The sequence below is a fragment of the Agelaius phoeniceus genome, chromosome 3, assembly GCF_051311805.1.
Source record: "Agelaius phoeniceus isolate bAgePho1 chromosome 3, bAgePho1.hap1, whole genome shotgun sequence".
Lineage (NCBI taxonomy): Eukaryota > Metazoa > Chordata > Aves > Passeriformes > Icteridae > Agelaius > Agelaius phoeniceus.
Window position 1 is genome coordinate 63120274 of NC_135267.1, and position 27392 is coordinate 63147665.

The 27392-nt window shown below is 41.6% G+C and overlaps 1 protein-coding gene across 5 annotated transcripts in view; it reads right to left on the bottom strand.

Annotated features, from left to right (window-relative positions):
• PHACTR2 (phosphatase and actin regulator 2) overlaps positions 1–27392 on the bottom strand; it is a 131625-nt gene that overhangs the window by 38075 nt on the left and 66158 nt on the right. For all 5 annotated transcript variants that reach the window (XM_077175451.1, XM_077175447.1, XM_077175449.1 and 2 more), the window contains exons 2-3: positions 7982–8149; positions 450–530 (exon numbers count right to left, since the gene is read on the bottom strand). In XM_077175451.1, coding sequence (XP_077031566.1) covers positions 450–530; positions 7982–8149 — 249 coding nt within the window. The remainder of the gene's footprint in view (positions 1–449; positions 531–7981; positions 8150–27392) is intronic.

Below are 27392 nucleotides of genomic sequence, written 5' to 3' on the forward strand. Positions count from 1 at the left end.
ATTTGATCCCAGCACTTGTACTTTTTGATACCTGAAATGCATTATATTCATTTTTCTGGGTTCCAAAGCCCATAATTTTTCAGCAAAAGTTTCTCATTTTATACTCTAGTGGCTTTAGACAGCAGACCTTGACTCAAAAATAGATTTATCACTAATTAGAAAAAAATTCTGGCAAACAATAGGCAGGAGCCACAGAAGTCACATTATTTACAGGGAGCATTAAAATACTTCAGGATATGACCAGAGGTCAGCTGGGGCACCTATGGCAGAAGCAGTTACAGAACACAAATCCTTTGACTTAACTTCAGTTGTCAGCTGGCCCAAATTACCTCTCACACTTCTCAGTTGGTCCCCTCATACCTATTTATACTACATGGAAACAATGCAACAGTGGCTTTATCATACATGTTTAGTGCTTAGTAGCTAAATTCTAGTTAATGTGTTATCACCTTGCTCAGGCATTTCCTTCAGCACTCCCCTTCTTATCAGCTCCTCTCTGCTTTGTCTTGTCGAAATCTTCCTTTCCAACACTAAAGAAAAAGCACAGTTAAGAATAGATTTATTCTCATACTGCTGATGATTGTGAAAAAAATGTAGAGAACTGATTTTATTTTATAGAAAGAGAACTCTTGTTTCCTCCGGTTCTGCAGAAGAAGTGGTCTGGGTTTTCTTGGACAGTCTCTGAAAATATTGCCTTGCAATTTCAGGCACAGAAAGTGGGGACTCATGTGCTCCAGTATCTTCAGCTCAGCAAGTCTCCTTGAGGCTTCTTTTATGGTCAATGGAAAAAGGTACTTTCAGGGTGAAATTGAACTCATCCTAGCATAGGCATTTAACATGTAAAAGTACATTTTTCCCACTGACTAGACTGAGTAGCTCAGTTGGAGATATCTTCATCTGCTTTGTACAGGTTTTGAGTTGCGAGACACAAATCCTGCTCAGAGAAAGAAACTCACAGAGTATCCCTTGTGACATGCAAGCTGTTTAAAGGGAAAAAAGAGATGTAAACAGAAACAACCTTTAACAGAAGCCAGAAAGTTGTGTTCTAAAAGGAAGTAACATCCTCATCGATTGATGCTGGTTGACTTTCATGGAAAAAAAATACAGATCCTGTTTTTATGTCAAAAAAACCCCCAAACAACCTGATACACAAAACCCCCAAGACCGTGGCACAAAGCATTCTAATTATTATGTTTCTTTCCCATGGGAAAATTGCTGAACAGTTTTATAGGGAAAAGCATTTACAGATGTTAGAATAGAGTAGTTCCACATCGTATCCCATCCCCAAACTGATGCAGTGATCTGGGAGATTATTGTAATGATCCACGGGACCATGGTGCATAATGTTCACAAAATGTGAGCATCACTCGTAAAGTCCTGTCTCCCCTGTCAGGAAAAGGTAGTCTCACACTTTCCCATCTCGATTCTGTTTTCATACAGACATCAAAATCCATGTGACATTTGGACCTCAAGCTGAGGGCATGTGCTGAAGTCCAGCTGTGCTGGACTTCATCTCATTAATGCTATGGGATAGGGTTATTTGTCTCATTAACCAATTCAAACACCCTCTAGGGTCAGAATAATTGCTGTATGCAGAGTGATAATACCTTGTGCAGTGTTTAATCTCACTTGTGCCAGCCCAGCTGGAGTGGCTCAGCCATACAGAGGAGTGACAGGCTCCTGGGAAGGCAGGGAGAAAGGCAGTTTGACTCTTTGGAGAAAGCTGCCCTTCATGCCCAGCAAAACACCTTTCCCAGCAGCAGGTGCTCAGCTGCTGACACAACCAGACTGGCTGACCTCAGGTGCCTGAAGGCACCACTGCTAACAGCTTCCCACTCCCCTTCTCCATCAGTGAAGGGGATGGTTGAACAGAATGACAGAATTTGGGTTTCAGCTGGAAGGGAACTTAAACCATCTCATTCCAACCCCTCTGCCATGACCAGGGACACCTTCCACTAACCCAGGTTGCTTAAAGACCCATCCAACCTGGTCTTGAATGCCTACAGCAATGGGACATCCAGAACATCTCTGGGCCACCTGTTCAGTGCCTTACCACCCTCAAAGTGAAGAATTTTTCCTAACATCTAATCTAAACCCACCCTCTTCCAGTTTAAAGCCATTTCCCCTTGTTCTATCATTACATGCTCTTGCAGTAGTCCCTCAGATTCTGTGCTCTCCGAAGTTACAGTACCAGGTTTATTTCTCACACTGCAAAGTGCAGGGATTCAGCAGCTCCTCAACACAGGATGCATTTCCCCATCAAAGTAGCACCCACTCCTGGCAGAAGAGCTGGAGGGAGTAAACATTTTAACCAGTCCAGTTCCAGCTACTCATGCCTGTGAGATCAAGAGCTCACAAATGCAAGCATTACTGGCTCAAGAATGTAAGCTGGCATTAAGTCTGTGTCTATATACTCAGGTACTTTGAGGGATCTGTCCATTAAAGGTCAGAGCTCTGCAGCATTCTCATGTGACAGCATAAAGGAGCCCATGAGTGTGGCTGCAGACTCTCAGTACAGCCAGCCTCCTTGGGGAGAATGTGAACTCTGATCAAGTTAGGCTGCCTTGGGTCCCACACACAAATTACTCACAAGCTCTTCCAGTTTCTCCCCTGTATATTTAAAAGCATGTGCCTTGTCCCACACATTGGCACAGGAACACACCCTAGGCTTGCAAAGAGTTTTTCATGTAGGGGAGCAGTCCCACAATGTCTGTTTTAAGAGAGATGGGTGGTCATGGAGACAGAGGACCATGTGGGCAGGCATGGATGGAGTGTCTTGGTCTTTCTAAAGAGCAGGTGCATTCACAAGCAGGGTGAAATCTCCTTTGACACAGCCCTGAAGGATGAGCATCGTACACATGCACTTTATACTTGTTTTGTTGCTGGCACTCTAAATATTGTTTTATTATTATTTCAGCATTACAAATATTATTTAAGTCCCACTCTCTTTTTTCTCTCTGTTTCCTTTTTACATCTCTTTTCTTGGGGACAGTGAAATGAGATGATCTCTTAAACATCTGTGGGACAATTCAATGCCACCTGAAAACAACAATGGTGTTTCCATCAAGTTAAGAACATTGGATCTAGACCTTGCCCCGTCAATGTCTCTCTAGTTTTAAGGATGATATATTTTTTTCAGTTCTACAACACTGAATTAACAACTGTATTGAATTAATTATCATGGGAAATGAAAATTGTCATTAAAAGGCATGAACCTCTTACACTTCAACTAAAAAACCTCAAAGCATTTCATAAATTACACAGGTTTCATAACAACCCTGAGACATAACTATCTCCATTTCACATATTAGAAAATTTGTGAACAGATAAGAAGCTTAAGTCCCAGTCCTCCATCTTCTAAAATGTTAGCCATGATTGGTGGTTTTATTTAAACTGATTAAGCTCAATTAATTCAGTTTGAAAAGCTAATTTATTTTAAACATTATTGGCCCCATGGATAGAACATGAAAAATCAAGCTAGTGTTCACTACTAGTACCATAATTTCAATTCATACAAAGAAAAAGGCAGAATCTTAATTTGAATCAAAGTGGCAAAAATATGTCCCCTTGTGTAAGAGGAATGAGTAGCCTGTCAACTTAGGAACTTATACTGGGCATTATTTAGTTAGCCTGGACTCATCATAATAATACAGTTCATTGAAGAATATGCTATATATTTGGTTTATTTTAGATTATGCAATATATTTCACATTTATATAGTAAATGTGTAATTCAAAATACAAAAGTATTTTGTACCATCCTGTCACCCAGAACCATCGTTCAAACATTTCCTGACTTCTGCATGCTTGACTTTGTAACTCTATCATTTTAGGAGAGCTTACTGAAACATAACAGTAGTCAAAAGTAGTTAGCTCAGCTGACTGGTTTGAGATTCTTAAAACTCTGTGCAATTAGGCTGAGTGACCAGATGATGCTATCAGCACAAATTTTTCTGCAATATGTGTATATAAGAATGTATGTTTATCTATGTGAATATATATATATATATCTCAACATGCCTGTCATATATATGATATGTAGATATATATGTGTATATATAAAGGGGTCAAAAAAAAATTCAACATGAACACCAACATACTGTTTCTAACTTTAAGCAATGATAAAATGTAAAGAACAATTTCTCTGTCTGTGTACATGTGTGTATTGAGATTTTTTACAGAGATCAGTCCTGACTATGAGGGTAACTGGTTCTGAGTCCTTGCCTACTGAAGAAGGCTGAGATGAGGCAGGCAGGCAGTCCCCAGTCTCATGATCCAGAAGAATCAGAAAATCTCAGGTAAAAATCAGTCAGCAGCAGAAATTGCCCTGACTTCAGGTGTAACCATCAGAAAGTATAATAAAGCCTCTATTCTGGCCTTATTCTCAAGCAGTGCAGGATAGCCTGGGAGCCCAGTCCTCAGGGAGGCAGGGTGCCCAAAAGCTGGGCTAGCTCGAGCCGATGCCATGGGCTGTGACCCCCTTAGCAAGCTTGGTGATTATCAGCTCTTTAGTGACTGCAAGCTCTCTTGGGATCTCAGCTCTTGCTTGCTAAGGTAGGGTGCCCTTGGCTGAGGCTGCAGCAGATGCAAGAGAGGAGAAGGAGAGGTCCTGGCATTCCACAGTGATGGTTTTATTGGGGGAGTCTGTGAAGGGTCCCAGCGACAGCTCCTCTTCTGTCTAATGGGCTAAAGTAGGCCCCTTTTATAGGGTTAAGGGGGATCCAAACTTGACCAATAGTAAGGTTTAGGTAACATAGCCTATAGGGTTACAGAGATAAGCTTTGGGGCAGGGGTCAGGGAGACAGGAACTTATGTTGCTGTCTCAGCAGTTCCTATTGTTCGATCCTCCATGGGGCCTTACCCAGGTGCATGGGGTTTACTACAAGAAAGGATATAAATTTATTGTATTGTATGCAGCCCTCATTTACTCCAGTAAATCTTACTCCCTTCACAAATATTTGCTGTTTTGCCCAATACAAATAATAACAACACTAATAATGGGAACAATTTACCTCAAAAAGTAGCTTCTCTCTCTCCCCCTTTCCTCATCCCCACAAAAAAGATTGCTTAGTGATGGTCAGCAGCTGCAAACCTCAGGCAGTCTTAAAACCCATTCTTTGACTCAAAGAGTGCTGTGAGATTCTGGATAGTCTCCAGTACTTAGTTTTGTTCTTCTAAGAGACGCTTGAGAGCATTCTGATTATTAATTTTTCTCTGACCTAGTAAGAGCTAAAATTGCCTTCTGATCCCTCTCTGTATATACTTTTGCAGTGAAGCTTTGAAGTGGCATCTACTTTGTGCCAAGACACAAACTGCTGTCTTTTCTTCTGCAGCAAAACTTTGCAGAGGAGAGAAACCCTTGAGATGATGGCATTTTGTGTTTGTTTTTCCTTGATTCTGAAAGCCCTCTAGGCAAAAAGCATACAGCCCGTGCCCAAAGAACAGGCTTTCTGAGATAGAGCGTGGAAAACACGTTGCTAAAGGGAAAAATTCCAACCATCATTCCCACACTGGCACAGATATTGACATCTAACATCTAAACATCCCTCCTTTTTTGATGCTTGTGGTATTTGCTCCTAAGACAGAAAGTTCTCCATGGAACATGTCCTGGCAAGGCCATAGCAGGGACCTATTTCAAAAAGCCAATTGAAAACCCAGAGAAAGTAGTGAGAGTTCCTTCCAATAGCCCACATTCTGTCTTAGAAGAAACCCTTTCTTCAGCTGCATGTGGATTTGCTATGCTGCAGTCCTGTTAAGGGGGCTGGCAATAAATGAGGATCGTGGTGCTCTCTCCCATGGTCCCAGGCCAGGAAATGGGCTTCCTGCATGTAAGAGGCAGGCAGGCAGGCAGACAGCTCCCACTTGGTCATGAATATACACCTCTGATTGAGTAGTGTGAGGAAGAGGATATCCTGTAGGATTTTTATTTTGAATGGATGTCTTCCCATTTCCTTCTCAAGTTAGGTAAGCAAGTTTCTTCTGCCATGTCACTGAGCAAGCAACAAGGGGCAGCTTGCCACGTCAATGCCTCTTCTCAGTCTCCATTGGTCTTGGGTCTATTTCCTCAAGAAATACAGGGAATACTATTTTTATTCATCCCTGAAATTACCATCTAAGGCAGGATGAATGCAATCCAAACTACTTCTCAATTCAAGTTCCAGCCTCACATGAAGCACATACACAAACACAAGTGATCCTATGCACAGTTTAAAAGCAAATCAGTGTCTTGAGGGACCACAACATCATGAACAAGACCAGCAAATTAAGTAGAAGGAGTATCTAAGGAGGCACTTTTGAAAATGTTGACCTTAATTTCTTTGTGCTTAATTTCCTGCTTTTGTAAAAGAAATACTAGCACATGCTCTGCCTTGGTATTATAAGAATTGATGTGTCATGCTTGCAAGACTGGATTCAGGCCCTCAGAAGAAACACAGTACAACATAAGAAATACAACCTTTAACATGAACTTACCAGATATTAGTTTTCAAAAAAATAATTGAAAAATGATACATGTGTTATTATTTAACGGCATAACAATTTAACACATGCTAATAGGTTGGGAAAGTTTAGGGAATCTCTGTATACACAGCTTATGAACGGTCATTACTCTGAAGAACTTGTTGCATATAAAATCACATACCTGTCCAGGAGAAGCTGCAGAGCATTGAGGAGTCATTAACTACAAATAACTTTGCTTCAGCAATATGATAAAAGTACTGGGAAAGCTGAAGGAAACGGGAAGCGACGAAAGAGATTTCAGACTGATGGGATTTTTTTTTTTAATTGCAGTAACAGAAGAAATTGTGGGGGGGTTGTTGCAGGGTATGTGGGAAAATGAAAAAAAAAAAAAACAGAAAAAGGAGAGAAAGAAGGATTTGAAGATCTCAGAAATCTGTTCAAAACTTCAGCTGGCATCTGGAGTGATGAAGACACCAGACAAAATGGCTTATTTTTCCTTTTTGTGTAAAAAAAAGTTTGTTTTAGAAGTTTTGCTGTCAAACCATAGAGCTCCTTGCTGTAACTGTCAGGGGTTGGTATGGATTTAAAATGTCAAGCAGTGTTCCTCTAAGAGTTCAGGGAAGCTACTGAAAACACTTCAGGAGACTAGAGTTGGCTTTACTGCCCACAGCCTTGGAGGACAGTAGACAGAGGGCTTGCACTGTGACAATGAATCTAAAGAGAGCTCACAGAAGCTCAGTGGACTCTAATTAGATTCAAGTTTAGGAAACCACAACATCAAATGTATGAATCCCAAACCAGAATTTTGGGATTTTTGTAGAGAAAGTTTGGCTAGAGCAGTGACAAAAAGACACATATACACATATAGGCAGGGTGGTATTCAGTTTTCTAAACATGGATGTCTACAGCCACTTCAGATGCCCCAGGAGCTGTCTGCACAGGGATGACAAATATGATATCAAAACTTCTGGGAGAGCAGCCAGGACACCCAGAGCATCTCAGGTGGCCCCAAACAACTATGTTTGGCTAACTAAATCCCAGCCTTTAATACCCCTCTTTTCAAACAGAATATAAGTCAATCACAGCATTTGATTTCAGACCTTGTCAGTGGGGAAGTGAAGGGCCAGAGCAGCCTCTGTGAAGGCAGGGGCTGCAGAGCTGATCCTCATTCTTCTGCTGGGCATGGCTATGTCTGCTTCTGCCCCAAACTTCTGTCCCCACAAAGGCCAGGTTTGTTTCGTAATTCAAGTCACTGACTACCAGGAGGACAGAGAGATTTTCCACGGTATTTGAGGACATGTACAGTAAACAAATCAGCTGTGTATTTTAGGGGATAGGCTCAAGACAGAAGCTGACCAAGGTTCGGTTTTTCCTTGCCAAGGATCAAATGGTTTTTCTGCATGTCAAATACCATGCCTAAATAATCCTTGCCATCTAACAAGTTGAAAGAGCTTTTCAAATATTACCCTGCAAGACCATCACAGTGTTTTCTACTATTTGCCACCAAAGGGCCACAGACATACCTGCTGATGTTTCTCTGAATTTGTCACTGGTCTTCTTCTTCCGCCATTTCCAAGGTTTAAAGATTTTGCCAATGTTGGAGAGTTTGCCCTTCCTCTTGAAGGGGGGAGTTTGGGATCCTGGGGCTGGTCCATCTGAGTTAGCAATTGAAGCCTTGTCCAAACCATCAACTGTATAAAGAAAAGAAATAAAAATAACTGAAGGATGGAAAACAAAATAGCACCCAACAGCTAAACTCCTCCACTACCAGACTGCAACAGGCTGTGTGTGCATCAACATGGATTTTTCCTGTTCCAGAAGGCAGCCCTGGGCTTCAGTGCTTCTCATCACTGCAACTGCAGCTGTGCAGAATTTGCTTCTCGTGATGCTCATCTGATGTATGTATTTGCACAGTCCAGTGGTTTTCTATCACTACAGAAGAATTTCTTCCAACATATGTTTGGGTGAGTTTTTCCCAATCCACGGTGAAGTTGAATAACTAGCTATCATCACATAGAAAACAAAACCCTCACAATGTGAAAACATAAACTGTTTCTTTTGGGTAAAGTTAATCCTTTCTTAAACAAACTCCAAAGATAACTGTTCTGGCAGTGGAATGGGAACAGGTCTGTTCGATATCCCTGGTAATCAGTCCTTCCCAGCACAGCCTGCCATGAGTCAGGCTTCTTACTAACAAAGTGTATTTAACAATAAGCTTTTGAACTTCAGCCAAAACTTAAAGAAGGATTTCTTTACTGGAAAAACATATTGAATGATATGAAAGCCAATACTTAGCAGATTTTGAGTTTCGTGAACCAATTAAGACTCATCCCACAACATCCTGTAGCATAGAGTTAAACTACTCTGAGAAATCTACTATTATTTATTTCTATTGAAGAATTAGCCTTCCATTTGTAGTCCTCCAAACACTTCCAATGTGCTAAATTTTACTCCTATGAACAACGAAGTAACTGCCATTACTTAGAGACACAAAATTAATCATGGGCTTAACTGGTCACGTATAGGCCCTGTAATTTCTTTGATTCATCTAAAAATTCTAATTATAACCAATTCGGAACAAAGTTGATGCCACTCTGAACAGTAGTAATGATAATCACAGATCATTAAATCAGAAATGCTATTCAAAGAAAGAAATACCAGTGTCCCCATTTTACAAATGGAAAATATGAGGCACAGAATTGTTAAGTGCTTAATTTTATGTTTGCCAAATAGCTTCCTGAATCCTGGTCTTGTGACCTAGCTGCTAAAAAGATACAAATTCAGCCACATAATAACATGGTGCAATCTTATTATTCTGTTTCTCAGACAAATGACATGTAATGAATCCTATATTTGTCCTAGGCTTAAGATTGATCCAGGATGTTAAAAAAAAATAAATCTTTTCTGTGAGAAAGCTATGTAATGCAAACAAAAGAGTCCAAAAAACTTTATTTCCAATGTTTTGAAATAAAGTACTGACAAGAAAGATTCATGGTATAATTTCATTGAAGTCTATGAAAAGTAGTGATAGAAGGAGGTGAACCTTAGAGAGATTTAAAATGAGACTGCCTTAAAATGAAGCAGCTACCTCCAACACACCCTGAGAAGCCAGGTGAGAGATGAGGGATGAGAAGATCACCAAGGGCAGTGGGTGCTCTGCAGAGAGGCACAGGGCAGCACAAGGAGCCCTGCACAGGCGCCTTGCCTGAAATTAGGGATTGCAATCCCCTATGGAATGCAGAAGTCTCTGCTGGAAACTGTGGATCTAAGGGAGAATTACAATTATTTGAAGTGTATGTAGAAAGACAAGAGAGCAAAATTTATCTCTTCAATTCCAGCTGACATAAGAAGGGATGAGTGCCACAGTTTGCAGCCAGGAAAAGCCAGGTAAAAGAGGTAAGGGAAACACCACCGGGAGCTGAGTAGTGCAGCACTGGAACAGGTCCTGGAAGGATGTGAAGGCTCAGCCAGGTAAACCTCCAAAGCTCCTTCTGGGGCTGACCTCACCTACTGTCAGGAATAGTCCTGCTCCAAGTAACCTCCCGAGTCCCTCCCAGCCAAGACTCCCATGGTGCTATAGGATGCAGAAACACACAGTTTCTCTGTGAAATCAGCTCTAGTAAATCCAAATGCTCAGAAGTAAAGCCATGAAGAAGAGAGACCAGGATGTGTTGGCTGTAGAGTCCTGTCCTGGGGCAGGAGCCAGGCAATATCTCACTGGCAGAAGCAGTGAGATATCAACTCAGGGGAGTGAGAGGCTACCCACCCTTGAGGCAGCAGGACAAAAGCCAGGCTCTTCTCTCCAGTGGCTTAGAAATGCTGTGCTACTGGTGTGAAGAGCCTGCATTCTGCTGAGAGACAGCATGGGCTTGTAAGCACTGGAAAGCTGATCTTTCCAAATGCTCCTGAGTCACGGAGTACAGCCCATTGCAGGAGACCACTTTCACAAAAACCTCATCTAGATTTTTTTGCCCTGTGCCTAGCAGCAGAAATGGAGGAGAATTAGGGCTCCAACAGCTCCTCACAGAGAAATACAGATTTACATTGGTTCCTGTTCTGCCCTCTGCTGAAAACTGGTAACTCCAAAATAATCATATTCATCCTAGCTACAGAAATCTGTCTGCTTCAAACTGACCAAATACATGAAATTCATGGAAAATAATTCTATTCAGGAAGACTGAAACTTTTGAAAACAGATATCAACATTAATTCCTTCTGACAATAAAAGGCAAGGAGTTGATTTATCTAGTGAGTTCAACAAGTGCTCAAAATTGGGAATTTACTAATCCATGGACCTTGCACCAATTCCCTCATTTGAAATATGCATTTGAAAAGAAGGAATAAGCATAGCCAGATATCACAGACTAACTTTTGAAATAATCTAAGATAAAGTAATAAGTCTAGAAAAAGGAACTTATTTATATTCAAAAGTGCATATATTATGTGTATACATATATATTCACAAGCTAGCACATTTTATCAATTAATAAGCTATTTAAAATACCCCACAATTTCAGCAGACATTTCAGAGCATTTATAGAAAGATCTTTACAAAACTTATTACTCCTCTTGTTTGAAATACTCCACAGGAAACTGATGCTTCAGATGTACACAATTTGCTTTATAGGCCATGTACTACTTAAGAATAAAGCAGTGTGTTTTTCACCTCAGAGAACTTATCTACCTTCTATTAATCATTATAAACATTATACATATTCACTGAGGGGAAAAGAAACATCTTAGCTTTCTAAGGTTTAGAGGAGCATGCTGACTTGTGTCACTCTATTATTTGTATAGATAGTGTCTTAAAGACCTGCCTTCTTCAAAAACCCAGTGAGTCACTTCGTTGTCTTCAATAAACATTATTGATAAGTTTGACACTAGGACTTCTGGCTATAGTACCTGCATAGTTTACATGACTATATTCCAGTCATATTCCATATATTTGCCCTAGGTGAAGATTTTCCAGCTGCAGGATCAGCTGGGTGCACAAGAAGGACAAGAAGTGAGGATATGGATCCTGCACGTCGCTGTCCCACGATGAGGAGATCTTGCTGCAAAAGCCAACAAGGCTAGCAGGGGCACTGCAAAGCTGAATCTTGCCACATGGGCTGTAATCAGATGAAATATACAAAAAGGACAGCCTCTCCTCAAGCTTGTGGGCAGCCAGAGAAGATCAGATCAGCCTGTGGATGACCCTGACTTTCCTACAAATGCTTAGAGATGACTGAACGTGTCTCATCCCGGGAAGGCTACTTGCAATAAGCAGTGTTGATCTCTGTAGCTGCTGAGGAAACATTTTAGTGCTCTGAATGACCTCCAGAGATGCTGTGGGGCTGAGGCAGGTGTGTGAAACTATCACAGTTTTCCCAGGGCATGGTACACTTCAACACTAAGATGTCAGCACTGGCACACACTAACACTTATTTCAGGTAAGTACTTACAACTAACTTTATAAGAGCAAAATGCAACAGAAAAATGACCCACCAGATAATTTCAAGCAAGTCTAATGTCACTTATTGTGAGCTAAGCAGTGTGTTTCTGCTGGTTCCAGGCTTTGTGATCAGAATGCAGCAAGACCGTTTTTAAAAAACTTTGACTTAAAGAAATTCATGATTAAAAGAAAAGAGGACTATATTTATGACTTTAGATGTTCTGTATTTTTTGCTTCTGTCTATTTTTTTCTCTTGGCTGTGAAAATGAAAAGCCAGCAGAAGGACCTAACCTGTGCTCCCCTCACCAGCACCTTTTTACACAACTGATCTAACCCAATCCTGCTGCAGTACTGGTATATATTTAAGGGATTCTTTCTCACATCTGGGCTGTTAAGTACAAGAAGGTGCCACCAGAACATTAAGTTCTCTTCTTTCCCCACTGTGCTGCGCCTTTCTTGCTGCAATCCCTTCTCTCACCCACATCAACCAAGGCTTACCCACCTGCACTGCAACTCTGCTCTGCATCCTTGTCATACAGCAAGGTTAAGAGTGGCAAGATGAAGGAAAAGTCCTCCTCCTATAGCTGGACAACATAGCCAAGAGGGAAAAGGGCACAGAATCAAGTGCCCCACTGATACCAAGGCACTGAGGTAGCCTAGTACTCTCACTAGCAATAGTTTTCTTGCAGTATTGCTGTGGGATCACCACATCACTCTTGAAGCATGTGAGGAAAACCTTTTCATCCTGTCAGAATACAGGTGACTCAGGGTATTGCCTCATCTAACCATGAATGAATTGAGAAATGCAGCAGAGGGTGCCTTGGCCCCAGTTCAGTTACCTTACATGTGGATTTGGATACAATTTCTGTGCTTATTAACTACCAGTTAGCTAGTACAGTTATTTTCTTTTCCTCCCACTGCACCCTGCTGCCTTGCAGGGATGTGCTGCAGAAGTCCTCTTGGTTTATTGAGACCTCAAAACCTCTTCTGACTACAATAGGATTTTCCATACTACCTTGCCAGAGAGCACAGAGCTGGAAATCATGGTTTTTATGCCAGCAAAATGAACATGTTTTTGTAGCTCCTAGTATCCCCAATTAGCAGTAAGTCATCAACTTACTATAGAATATAAGCTGCTTATTCCTCGAGCTTACTGGCAAACTTCAAGACACTGCATGATAAAAGGTTTGATGTAGTCATTGAAAATCAGAAGTCATTCTGACACTATAAATGTCATTTTCAATAAGTATCTCAAATTATTATTTTTCCTGACCTGAACCAGATGGATTTTTTTTTTCTTTCTCACAATTGTGTTTTGTGGGTGGTTTTGTTTTGTTTTTTGTTGCTGTTGGTTTTTCTTAACCTACTTGAAAGGGAAAATAATACAGCTAATCCATGGTGGATAAACTGGTAAATGGGAGAGATATAATCTACCTCCACGCAGCACAATGAATTGGCATCTGCATGCATTTGCCTTGCCATACATCTGGAGTTTAACTTGGGAGAAACTCTGTCACGAGCTAATTGATTTGATTGTGCTTTAATCAAATGAAAGGAAAAAGCTGAAGTTCAAATGTGGGTGGCAGAGTGGTAGTTTCCATATGGACCTGCCAATGTTGCCAAATGTTAATTGGACCTCCTGCTGGCAATCAGCTGAACAGGCTGGGTAGTGGCTACTTCATAGGGAGGCTGGCTGCTGCCCTGGAAGAGCCAGAGGGAATCCTCCTAGGATAACCACAGCAGGGATGGAGATGATGGCCTGAATACCTCCAGTTTCCACATGGATACACACACAAATGCCTCTGGGGTTGTTGGAATCACACTTGGATCAGCAGTGCCAAAGTCCAGAAAGGGTTTCAAGTCTGAACCTTGCAACTCCCACTGCTTCCACAGGCAAAATGTTACTTTGATGCAGAAAGTCAAACCTGGCAAGAGAGGAAAGCTCAGCTCAAAAGACCACAATCTGTTCTGCCTGTGATGAGCCCCTACCTAAGCTCTGCAAAAAGCACAAGTACTGCTTCACAGGTACTTCAAAGGAAAAGAGGGAAGCCTGTGCTTTCCCTGAAATCATAGCATGGATGCTCAGGGCTCCACCTTTGAAAGAGCTGCATGGCTCAGAGGGATGCTCAGCCACACTGTTCTCTTCTGCAGCGTGCAGAGAAGAAATTTGACCAGAATTTCAAACAATGATGTATTTTTCCTAGTTCTCACTTTCTTAGCTGTACACCTAGGATTAACAGGCTGAAAAGCTTATTTAGTTATCTGTCTCTTAGGTAGAATCCCCTAGTCCTAAGAGACAATGATCCCCAGCAAGCAAGCAGGAGACCTGACCTGGGCTTCCTACTAATTACACAGGAAACAGGACATAAAACAGGGTTAGCTTTAGGGCTTGACATGTGCTCACTGCACCACTGGGGTAAAGTGCAAAAAATGTTGCTTTTTCTTTTTCCTGGTCACAATAACCACCTCAGCTTAAGTGCTGTTGGTTGGTTTGTCAGGTTCCAAGCTGTCATTACCACAAATTGTCTCTTGCTAGTGCATCCCAAATGCATATAACACACTTGCAACCTCAGCTTCAGCATTACTTCACAGTATAGCTTTCACTCCCACGGGGTTAATTCTACAGAGAAAAAAAAGCTAAGTTGTGATTGTAGGACACTCTGTAGAGACACTAAAAATATCAAAGGCAACACAGCCAGTCAGGGCTGCCCAGCCTCACTGAATTGTACTTCCCATGCAGGAACTTCATGGTTCAGAGCTCATCTGCTCTATCTACACTGGCATCTGAGCTGGGTGTGCTCTACAGTCAAACCTCTACAATCACACCACCTCTCTTCTCAACTGCTTCTTATGTCAAAACACATCAGGGACTCTCTTAAGGTCTGGAAAAAAAAAAGATCTGACCTATGTTTGCAATATACCCACAAACATGTGTTTGTAAATTAATTATTGACGTTTTGGCAACATGCAGTCCTTATTGGAACAGCTACACAACTTCTTCCTCCTCTTCCGTAAAATGCTTAACTTCCACACTTCCAGCTTCCTGAAGAAGGAACAAGCAAATGCTCAGCCATCCTGTTATACAGGTTTGAAAGCAATCTGGTCAAAAAATCTCCTTCCTACCTCCTCTCTCACCCTGGACACAGCTGGCTCCAACCAGAAGGAAAGGGATCATAGGTTTAATGCAGGCTGCTCATTATTTTTTCTTCAACCCCAATACTTGAGAAAAAATCAGCAAATGGAAAGTTTCAAGACAGTTACATTTTCCAGATATACAAAACATCATATCAAAGGTCAAAGCAACTCCTCCACAAAAACAGGGGGAAAAAAATCCAGGCACAATAACAGAGATGCGGGGAGGAAAGAAAAAACAACAACTAAAAGCATTGTACATAAATGAGCAACCTAACTACTTTGAGCAACTGAGCTGCTAATTGCAAATTAATGCTTCTTGTGTCTGAATATTAAGGGATAAATCTCCTTGGACTACAATGGTATATATTTCTATTTATAGTTCAAATATTTTTTGGATGATTTTGTAATTTCACCTAAAAGTAAGGTGCATGTACTCATCTTATTAAATTCTGTATTGATATTTTAAAACATCACATCTGAAAACCAGAACTGCAAACCTGGAAATATTTCTTTACTGACTTTTCTTGGCATAGCCTTATTATGGGGGAGAAATATAACTGCAATAAATTCACAACGAATCTTTTTAGCTGCCGGCAAGAGGTAAATCTCCCCAGCAGATATTGGCTAGAAGTGTGAAAATAAACTGAAGCACCTGCGGTCCCTCTCACCCCCTGTGTGGTGATAAATAGGAATTAAAAGCAACCACCTTTGCAGTAGTTAATAGGTGTGCTATACCAATGCTGAGATAAAACTGGGTGAGGAGAGTCACAGGGAAGCCTCTGGCCCTGGTTTCCACCACCCCAGTTAGCAGCAATTAATTCTCCATCTGCCCCAAACAGGCCAGGTCAAAAACCTAGGAAAAGAGTAAAAGCATGGCCAAAGTTACTCTGGGCTGTTTATCCCTCCTCTCCTCTCCCTAAGCAAGCCTGAGGCTGTCACAGGTCTCAGCTGGCTGGCTCCTCTGGAGGTGTGCACCATCCCAAAGGAGATGCTGCAGGATGTTAGGAGATTATTCTGCTAACCCCCCATCTCTGCATCACTGGCTAAAGAACTCACTGCTGATCCCTCCCCAATGCCTTTCAGCCATGCCAGATGCACCTGGAAAGACAAAGGCATTTCCCTGCACATCTCTGGCTGTGTCCCCAGAAGGCATCACCCCTGCAGGCAGAGACAGCACACAGGTACAGCTTTACAGAGATGCTGCCCACACAAGTGGGGTTCCAGTCATCTCAGCCTGTGTTTCTGCACCAGCTCAACAGAAACCTCAGATGAACCACAGCCATGCTGGTGACCATTTGTAAGGCTGCATGTTATTGTAGGGGGATAGAATATAAGAAAATAAAGATAGTGTAGAGAGCAATCTTACCTCTAAGGAGTTGCAGCTGGGCCAATTATCAAAGATTAGGAACAGGCCTGACTTTACCAGGCCACAGCTGTAACCAATGAGAAGAAGAGTGCTATAAAAGAGTGGGGTGGCTGGGTGAGAAGGGAACTGGAGCCAGTTGGCTGGTTGTGAAGAAGAAAGAGTCAGTGCTCTGAGGAGCTGCCCATGAGAAACACCAAGAAGGTATGAAACTTTTGTGATAGGGAGACAACAGTATGGAACCCCTGCAATAAGATGACAACACGTTATTACTACACTGAGACAAAACAGTTTTTTATCTGGGCTTCTAAAACTGAGTCAGCTCCTACTTCTGAGCTAGAGAATGTACCATTGAGCTAGGACAGGAGCAGAACAGGAGTGGAGAGAAGTTTGTGAAGAGAGGGAAGACTTCTTCCAGGAAGTGATCACCTGAGCTCACTGCCAACAGGTGTGAGAGATGCTCTGATGCCTTCAACACATCCAGTGCTGAAGCAATAACCACCTGAAGTCCTAACATCATCAGCTCTTTTCCTCTTCAGCATGAAAAAGGTGGGGAACCCACTTCAACTCATTCCAGACCAGCCAGTGCCCTTGCCAAACACGATTATGTATGACTATTACATGTGGTTTTCCCTTTATTATTACTACCTTTAATCAAATCTCTCACAATTAACATGTTTATATATCTGAAAGCAGGTTTGGTTTTGTGGGCTCCCATCCCAATGCTTCCCCACTCCTATGACAAGGAGTTCCTGATCTACAAATAACAGAACATGAACATACCCAAAACCTTAGGAGCAATTTGATCAGTCATGCAATTAAATGCCTGGGACAGGACAGCCCAGAGCTCATTGTGCTGCCTTTCAAGAGCACCATTTTCTTCTATACTGGCATCACTTCAACACCTTTTTTCTAGTACAGGAAACAGCGTACTGCACTTGTCCAAATGTGTGCAAGTCAACCTCAAAGCAAATAGTCTCTTTATGTGACCTTGCTGGCCTCAGAACCCTGCCAGAGAGGTCAAGAACACTTTTAAACCCAACCAACAAATTTCTGATTGTTGCTGTCATTGCAAATATTTGTACAGGCTTTTAGCTCTGCTGTCTTTGTAGAAAGAACTGTGTTTATTTTTAAGTTCAGTTTTTAGCTGCCTTTAAAATGCTCATCTTTGTTGCTAGATACCAGCTTCAATAAACAATAATAGTGAAACTCCAAAATACTCAGAACAACCTATTAATGATTAAATGCAGTCTTCTTAGTCAAAATACTAATTTGCCAACTCTAAAACCACAGCCTATAAAAATCCTTCTGTACATATAATATCATAATTCTTAATACAGTCTAAGTTATCTTCTTTGCTATGAGGAAAAGGGAGTTGCCAAGTTGCAGCTGACTTTCATTTTGCATCATGTTTCATTACGCTCTTCATCCCCAGCCACACAGCAAACAGCTGTTTTACTCCCTGTAACTTGTTCTTTACTAAGGCCAAGGTGAGGAAAATCAGGCACAAGCTGATATATTTGTCAGCTCAGCTGCCCTTCTCAGCAGGGCATGTTCTTGTCCTTGTCACAGGACGAGTCTGTGCAACTGTGATGGGATTCAGTTTTACTTTAAAAACCATTATGGTCCCTTTCCTACACAATCAAGAAACAGTAATTCCATCAAACAAGGTGATGGCACTGTAAATCACTGCAGTAAAACCCAGTGGAATTGTAGTACCATCTTCATGAAGGTTTGAGGCTGTATTTGTACATATTTTTTTACTTCAGTCTTTCCATGGAATCGGTGTTTATGGAAGTGGGGTGTTGGCAATAAAAAAACCTTTAGTTGGAACAAATTACAAATGAGAAAGCTGCCCTGCAGCTCATTGCACTGGGATGCTGGGCTGTGGGACAGCCAGCAGCACTCTCCTTTTAGATCCAGGCACCAGTCGAGGACTAAGCAGAGCATCAAGCACTCCTGGGAGGGAAAGGGGCTAAAGAAAGGGGCTTGTTGAAGCTTCAGGTGGGGAGATGTCATCTTGTTGCCAGAGAAGGCAAGAACATGCTTTGCTCTCCCAGTGGATTCTTCCCTTAGGGGAAAACAACTGCTCTGTAAGAACATCATCAACATGGCAGATACATAATTGATACCTTCATTTCCCCACTTGGATGTTCCTGATGTATTTGGGGCCTCCATTTCTCCTCTGCTCTCTGTTAATAATGAATGACTGCATTATCACAGTGCTTAAAGAGGGCTGGCCATAGATAAGAACCTCTTTGTTAAAAGAGCAGCATGGACAAACACCAGAAAGACCATTCTTGCTTCAGCTCCAAGTATAAAATGAGAGACAATAACTTGAACAACAGATTTCTGATTTTCATTGACACCTGCTCAGCTGTTGCATTTTAAAATTTAAAAAAAAATTGTAGCTATCCACAAGCCTCTATGAGTTTGTTTGCCAGCATGTCCCTCTCCAACTTTCTCATTCGGACACTTGCATTTTAAGCAATCATAAAATAGATCTTTGCTGTCTGCAGACTAAAACAAAATGCCAACTTCAACTTTTATATGCCAGCTTGAACTGAACTGTTTTAGCTGGTGTTGGATGAGCACCCCTTGAGCCAGAAAGCAAGCACCAACAGAAACACCAGACCCATCTCCTCCCCAGCACCCAGCAGTGCTTTCCAGCACTATACTACCCCATGGCCTAATATATTCATTCATTAGCCTCAACACACAGAGCTTCAAAGGCACCAGAGGAAATGCCTGTTTGTCTGTCAGGGGCACCTGAGCCCACCCAGCTACTCCACCATGCATCAATACATTGCTGTGCAGGAAAACCCTTCATTTTTCTAAGTGGAATTAGGAGTTAGCAGTCATCATAGCCCAATGAAACATTTTAAGCCTTCCAATTACCATTATGATGCATTCAGGCTGATTATGAATTAGATAATATATTGATTTTTTACTTTGTCCAAAACCCAATATGAACAAGAAAAATAATTTAGCCTATTTTAGTGAGATTAATGTGGACAAAGGTCACTCCAAACTGCATGGAATGACACACTTCACTGTATTTTGTATTTTCTTTAAGACTGTCTTCAAACCTTTAAACAATTTAGCTTTCATTAAAAAAATATTTTTATTATTCCTTATTTATTTAGAGGTACACCAGGCTACATGACCCTTGAGTACTTACGAGCCAGAATACAAAACACTGACATGAATTACTTAAAAACCCGAATGAAACAGAAGCTGTTCTCACAATTATCAAGTTTCTTTAGTTTTATGATTACGAGTGCCATGACCTTGTTGATACAGATGAATTGAATACAAAAGCTTTATTATTTAGCCATGTGCTTAAGAGTGCCATAGTAAGAACTTGATTAAAATGAAAGAGGTGGTGCAAAAAAACCCGAATATGACTGGCAAGCCCTGGACCTATTGCCAGCAACTCCGAGCAGCACTGGAAATTCCAAATCCTTGCAAATAAAGTATGTACAGCATCAATCTTCACCAAATTCATCTTTGGCATTATTTAAGCTCTATAAAGCTTTCTTTTTTAAACTACTACCAAATGTTTTCCTAGAGAGGGAACAGCATGTGCCAGAGTGCTCGCCTGTTTCCATCGGTCCCTGGGAAAGCGAGCCGTTTCTTAGGAAAGCCCACAGGAATACTTCAGAAATTCCTGCTTGCAATTTCTGCCTGACCAGACTGTTTCTCATCCTGCGCTTTCTGCAACTCACCCAGCAGCTGATGCACCCAGCAAGGGAGAGAAAGGGCTAATTATCAGCTTGGTCAACAATGAATCAACACATGGCCAAAGTGTCCCACAAAGGAAGGAGCAATCACTGTTTCCACTGGTGGTACTTCCACAGGGTCTCTCTCTGAGGGTAGTCCACCCTAGCAGGCAGGGCTTTCTTGGGTTTCTGCTCTTCCCAGCCAGCAGACCCCAAAAGAACATCACTGCAGGGATCCAAGGAGAGAAAGGAAAGCAGAGATCCCACAGGTGATGGATGATCCTTTCCCCATGCCCAGGGAGCACAGAGGGAACACTGGAGAGCCCTGGAATGGCAAGCAGGAGTCAAACCCAGTCCCTGAGCCCCTCTGCAAGGCACAATGTCTTTGCAGCCACTCCCCAGCATTACTTGCACTGTGTGGTTTGGAACCTGTTGAGCTACATCCTCAACTGAAGGAGCAGAGGGCCTTCCTGCAATCCCTGGAAATTTACCTTCCTCATAAAATAACTCCTGAAAAATTCTATGCCATACTGAAAAAAAAACATCTTGTAATGCCATCTCCAGTGAAAAATGCTTTGTATAAGAGCAGGTTTTGAAATAGAAAGGTTAATAACTATTCTTTAAAAGAGCACCTTCAAGTCGCTTACAAATAAATGATGGCAACTCTGTCGAGCTTAGCAAGAAGCTGTGACATTTTGGAAATGAAAAGAAATGATAAAGAATTCAGTCATTTTGCTTTCCTTGAAAAAGGTTCACAATTTCCCTTAAACCTCCCTCCCACTCTTGCTAACATTCAAGTACTTGGCACACATTCACACACATATTCAACATTTTTAGAACCTGTACTCACTTTTCACCCTAGCTGGATGCTGAACTTTGGGAGAGAGTGGTAATTTTAACACCAGGAGAGACTCAAAAAGTGACTGGTGCATTACACCATGCAACTCCTTGCTGTGGGCAAGCATTTCTTTCACATGCTGTGCTCACAACAGCTCTGGTAGATCAGAGAAAAACCTGGAATTGTGATGAAACATATATAAGCCACGATAAGCAAACCACAAGATTTCTGTATCTAGTAGGAAATTTTCTGTATATCAATACAAATGAAGAATACAAGGAATATAGGTAAGCACAGCAGCACAGTCTGATTCAAGTTAAAAAAAAGTGCTAGAAAAGCACCACTAACCTTCACTGAATATTTTCTTGTTGTAGAAGGAATGAAATTAAACTAAATCAAGTGTTAACTGGCTCTTTTTCTCTATGTTTTTTTAATTCCTGTATAGGATCATGAATAACATGCTAAACTGAAAAGCACAGAAATGCAAGATGTGTCCCACTCAGAAGCTTTTTGACAAACATTATGACATTTCATGCATTTGTGAACAGTGGTCACTGAGAACCAGCTCCATAAGTATTCAATGCATAAATAAATAAAGTATATATAAGTTTCACTTAAACCAGAAGACTTTAGTTTCATGTTTGTGAACATGTACATGGCCTGTACAACAGGGGCCATGCATTTGAAAGGCTGCCTTTAGTTTTTGGCCAGATGTCAGCACAGGAGGAGCAGCCTGGCCAAGCATCCAGTTGGTGACCCACGTAAATCTGCCCTCGCCAAATCAGCTCCGCAATGCTGGAGCACCCGGCTAAAGGCAAGGGTGCATGGATTGTGTCAAGATACCAGCAAAAACATGATTCTCTTTCAGGTAACACCTGCTCTGAGGAGCATGAAAAACCTTCAGATGTGTCCTCAAAGCTTCCAATCCAAACAGCTCCATCACCAACATCGCCTTCCCACTTCAGTCAGCCTCTCTGCTAACTTTAAACTTCTGTCTTCTCAACCACGTGGGAATCAAAGGTTTGAGTGGACTTTTAATTATCTTTCATGCCAACACAGACTTTTGGAGTATAATTGACTTTTGTGGGAAGTTTAGCTTTGAGAAAAGTTAAGGAGAAAAAGAAATGAATAACAAGAAAGAAAAATAGAAAGATTACTACCCCACACACATTTTCTATTTTCTTCACACTCAGAGCAATACAAAACACTGTATTTGCCCAATTTGCTCATGTGCTAGGAATACCATAGGTTTATCTGCTACTAATACTGCACACTTTTATGCAATAAAAGGGGCAGCCTACAGGCTGGGAATGCCCCCTGGCTGGAGTGTGGAGCTCACAGGGATGCACAGTTCCCTTCCCCAGCAGTGGCAGCACTCCAGGCTCAGCACCTGCTCCCCAGGGAGGCAACTGAGCACAGAAAAGCACAAACACAAAATATGAAGTGACTCTTGTTATTCATACAGAGGGAAGTGCCTTGTTTCTAAATACTATGGAATCCATGGCCCTGCATGCTGGCTTTTAGAAAGGACGTCTCACTCCATGTATTTTATATAATATTTTAATAAACCCACCAATTTCACAACTAAAACAAGCCAGAGCATTAAGCCAGGGCTAAATGTGCTAGAATACTGCCCTTGATGTGCTTTGGTCAAGCTGTTGAATGTAATCTCAATTTTATACGAAGTCATAGTACTTGACTGGGGTGCATCTGGATGTTGTTTTTATAAGTACAAAACTCTGCTGGTAGGAAGAGGTGAGTAATTGGTGAAAATACTGCAAGGACTATAACTAGAAAATATGCAGGTTTTTGTGCAAGGAGAAGTTCTCATCACTAATTTCACTGACATGCAGTCTAATGCAAGGGGCTCTTTTATCAGGCAAATACAGACACAGTGGAAGAAATGCAGAGCTGTATCCACAAAACTGAAGGATCCAATTTACTTCTTATGGCACCTACTCAAAACTGGGGAGGCCCAGAGCAAATCCATATTATTGAAGGGACTCCTAACCTACCACATGTCTTAAATCTGCCTTATTCTACTACTGGGGAGCTCTGGGGAGCACTGCTCTATCTCACACCTTCTCTCGTGTACCCTTCCTACAACCACAAACAAGTGCTACCACCAGACCTCTGGCTTCTCTATTTTCATGGACACGACAAATGTTTTGAAAAATTGTCAGTTCTCTTGAAAACTGTGATATGGGCATTCACAGCAAAATATAACATCAATCCTAGTCTGATGGTAAGAACTTCAGTGAGTATATGTGACTCCACACATGCGCATCACTCAACGAGACTTCACTCATAATTCCTGGGTTAGAAGAAAAATGTTCCTGCCAATGTGTCAGCAGAAGAGCCATCAGTATGGTACCAACAATACCACTGAGATAAACTAATGGTTGTCTTTTTCACCTAACTGCTGCCAGACTAAGGAGGGCTACTGGAAGCCCTCATAAAAGACTTCCTACTTCACTACCCAACTCCTTGAAGTGTCATCTCTTGCACCACCTCAGCATTATCCCAGTTTCCCTCCCTTCTCTCTCACCTGAAACACAGTTCTTGGGTTTTTTTACCCCACAAGAAGGACACTTTTTTGTCTCAAAACTTTTGCAACCACTCCATACGTTAAAAAATAAATGGAAAAAAAAGACACCAAAAATGGTAGGTGGAAAGACTGAATTATAAGGAAATAACACAGTAAGACAAAATAAACCTCTCTACATTTGCAAATTTTCCCTGAATTGGCATCTGGACATGTAAGTAATCACTTAAACCAGAAAGAATAGGCTTCATGCTGGTATTTTTTTATGAGATTGAAGTGCCTGCTATTTGTTTTTAGGAAATGGTTAATTTAATTAGCAGCATCTGTTCTTCCTTTACTCTTCACTCAGTCTTATGTGGAATTTTCTGCACAAACAAGAAAAAAATCTAAACTTAAAGCAAGAAACCTCTGGGCCCTTATAGACAGAGGATGTATCAATTCTGAGGGGGTTAAGAAAAACTCGTCTGTGCCACCAGACACCTCCCTGCTGGCATGAGGACACTGGTCTCACTTCAGCCCTGCTGCTATATACAGGCCCTCAGGGGAAAAAAACAGGTTGCCAAATATGCTAACCAGTAGCATTCCCATCCAGGGACTGTCAGGGTGTAACGATGTTATCTGCTAAACCACAGGCAGGCAGGGGCTGAGGAGCCTGCTCCCCTGCAAAAGCTGAAGAAAGAATTAACCACAGCAGTGGGATAATTCACTAGCTGTCTTCAGCTGATTCCCTCATCACTGTGAACTCACCTAACAAAGGATTTTATATAGCAATGGTGTTTTGTTCATCTCACCTTCTGCTGATGTTTCCTGCAGTGTTTCTCTTCTGTGGTTGAGGAAACCCTGAGTGCAATGTAGGATGAGCTACAGAAAGAGAGAGAGATGTTTTCTCTACAAGCAGATCCCTAAAGACAGCTGGTGGAAAGGTAAAACCACCAAGACCCATGGCATGACTTCAACCATTTGTTGAATCACTTACATCCATGGTCTATGACTGTCAGGTCTGACATGATCCATCTGTAGCTAAGTGGGGGGGGGGGGGAACAATATTTAATTATCACACAAAACCCATCTTCAGGACTGATTAATACTCATGGAAAATTTTCAGAGCTGGGCTTCCAGATGATGCCAGGGTGATTTTCTGTGGCCTTTATTCTCACATGCTATCAGATCTTGCTCATTTTGCACTGAGGCAGCTGGAAAGGCTTGTACCTTAACAGGGCTGAGCTGCAGCCATTTCCAAAGTAAAATTGGTCTGTGCAACAGAGACAGTGTGCAATGACAGACACCAAATGTTGTGTCCAGCTTCTCCTACTAACTAGAGAAACCTGCAGAGTCCCTACCTTTTGTAAATGGTTTAAAATGTATTGAAAATAATGCTTAACTTTTGTATGCTTTCTAGTGGCCAAAACCTGTATTCTCAAGGGTTTTCCTCATTCATGGGTCTCAGCTAGAAAGGTACACTCTTCTTCCTTTTTTTCTCTTTAAAAATACATCATCCTTGAGATCCAATAGTGACATTAAATGCCTTTTTTCCTTCAACACATTTTTTGCTATGCACTTCAAACTAAGCTACAGAGTTTCCAGGTGCATTAAATGTTTCAGAAACACCCTGTTCATCTTGCTGGATCTGGCTAAAACATGTTCTCCTCCTCTTCTCCCCTCCTTGCCTCCGGTAGCAATGGGAAAATTAAATCAGCCGGAGGAGAAGTGCAGGGGGCAGTTAAGAGAGAGGTGTTGCTGTAAGTGTCCGAGATACTTTTTTTTTCAGTTTCAGGTTTCTGAGAATTCCCCTAGGCTTTTCCAACACAAACTTTCTTCCTCTTTTCAGAATCATGTTCTCTCTGTAACATGACACAGTTACACGACAATTCTGCCCAACAAAAAACTTTTAAAGCAGAGTGACAGGTAATTTCTGCAATGCTTTGTAGTTAATATCTCTTTCTTTTTCTTGCTGGCTCATGTTTTGCTACTCTCTAATTACTTTCTCCTCCAGCTAAAGTATATACTATTTCTGCTTGGTCTTTGTCCAGCTCTCCAGAAACTGGCTTTATCCCCAGTCTTAGTTGTCTACTTAACTGTTCATTCCCTTGCACAGACACAGTCTCTCTTATATCTCACTTATTTCTTCCATGCACTACTTCTGTGTGTCAAAAGCAGTGTTATTCAAGCAAGAATAAACAACATTGTTTTTCAAAGAAATCAAATCTAGTGTACCCTTAAAAGAGTCAGATCAGCCTTCCAAAACTTTCCTTCAGGAATTTAAGCACAGGAACTACCCTGCAATTACTGCAATTGTTTTAAACCTTGTATGGATTTTTAGCTCTAATTATTAATACCAATATTCTCCTTTTTTTTTGTCAATCACTTGAACAATTCATGAGAATAGGAGAGTTATGCATGGTGGTAAAATGTGTAAGGCAAGAAAACCACGACACCCTTCTCTGTATCAACAAAAAGGAGGCCAGATTTGCAGTGCACTAGAACACTGCTTCACATTTTCAGAACAAGAATATTCTTAGCATCTGTGCCAAAACCAACATTTCCTTCCCCTCAGAAACGCAATAAATCTATAAAACTCCAAGAAACAAACCAGTAATCTTCAGACACATTGAATGAATTTACAGGGAAGGAAATGCACAGCCAGTTCTGAATTATTAACAATGAAATAAATTATAACACATTATAAATGCATAATTTAAATACATCTAGTTTCTTGGCAATGAACTGTTTGGGTTTTTTTCTTCTCATAAAGACAGATAGCATCTAAGAATCATTTCCCACCAGCTTAGGGGGACTTTAAGTTGTAACGTGACTCAAATTACTTGATTGTATCCCACTAAATCTCTTTCATAAGCATGCAATGGAAGTGTCATTTCTTTGTTGATTCATCCAGGATCTTGGGGGGAAAAAGGGAGGGAGAAGAAGCCCACAGAGATTAGCTTTCAGCCTGGGGGACTTTATGTTGCTTGTTATGACATAAACACTTCAGGTAAGCTGATCTCTGGGGTTTATAAGCAAGGCAAGCAATTGGGAGAGGAGTCACAAACTGGATCCTCTCTTACTACCCACATCACACCATGTTTTTAACTCAGGATGCTGCTGCTGAGTGAAATTCACTTGTTTGGTGCCCAAGCACTAAAATTCCTTCAACAGTAGAGGTGAAAGACGTACAAGCCACGCTGAGGCTTTCCACAGCCTCAGGCGCAAACACTGCCTAGGAACATGTATCCTGGGCACCTCATGCCCTACAGGAACTGCAGCTGGGGCTCTTCCATGAGCTCCTATTGCTCCAGACATCCTCCCAACACTATTTACACTGGGGTACACCAGCAGAGGCTGCAGTTGGCTGAGGACGCAGACATGGACACTGGCACATGGCATTGGCTTCACAGCTTCTGCTTTGAGAGGGAAGATCACTGCTGCACCTGACTGCAGCAGGCTGAGCTGAATGCAAAGCCTGGCTCTTGGAATCACAGAATGTTTGGGGCTGGAAGGGACCTTGGAGATTATATAGTTCAAACCCCTCTGCCACAGGCAGGGAACCTTCCACATCATGGCTTCCAGGCTCCCATTGAGGTAGTTTGTTTCTTCAACACACCATCCTCTTCCCTGACAGGCTGAGTTTTCCTGGGCATTCAAACCAAAATTCACTCATAACAAATATTATTTTATTTAGTTGATCTGACTACCAAACAGAAATTGGAATCCAAATCACTTTCCTTCTGTTGCCTTGCTCTACACTTGCTCTACAGCCATGCAGGCAGAGGGCACAAAGAGCCATTCCTGTCTTCCTCCTCAGCAGAAAGGGTCAAGTGAAACCACAAGCATTTAAGTGTGCATCAACAGTGTTGCAAGCCCCAGAAATAAAACTAGGGGTGACAAATCCCCAGTCAAGAG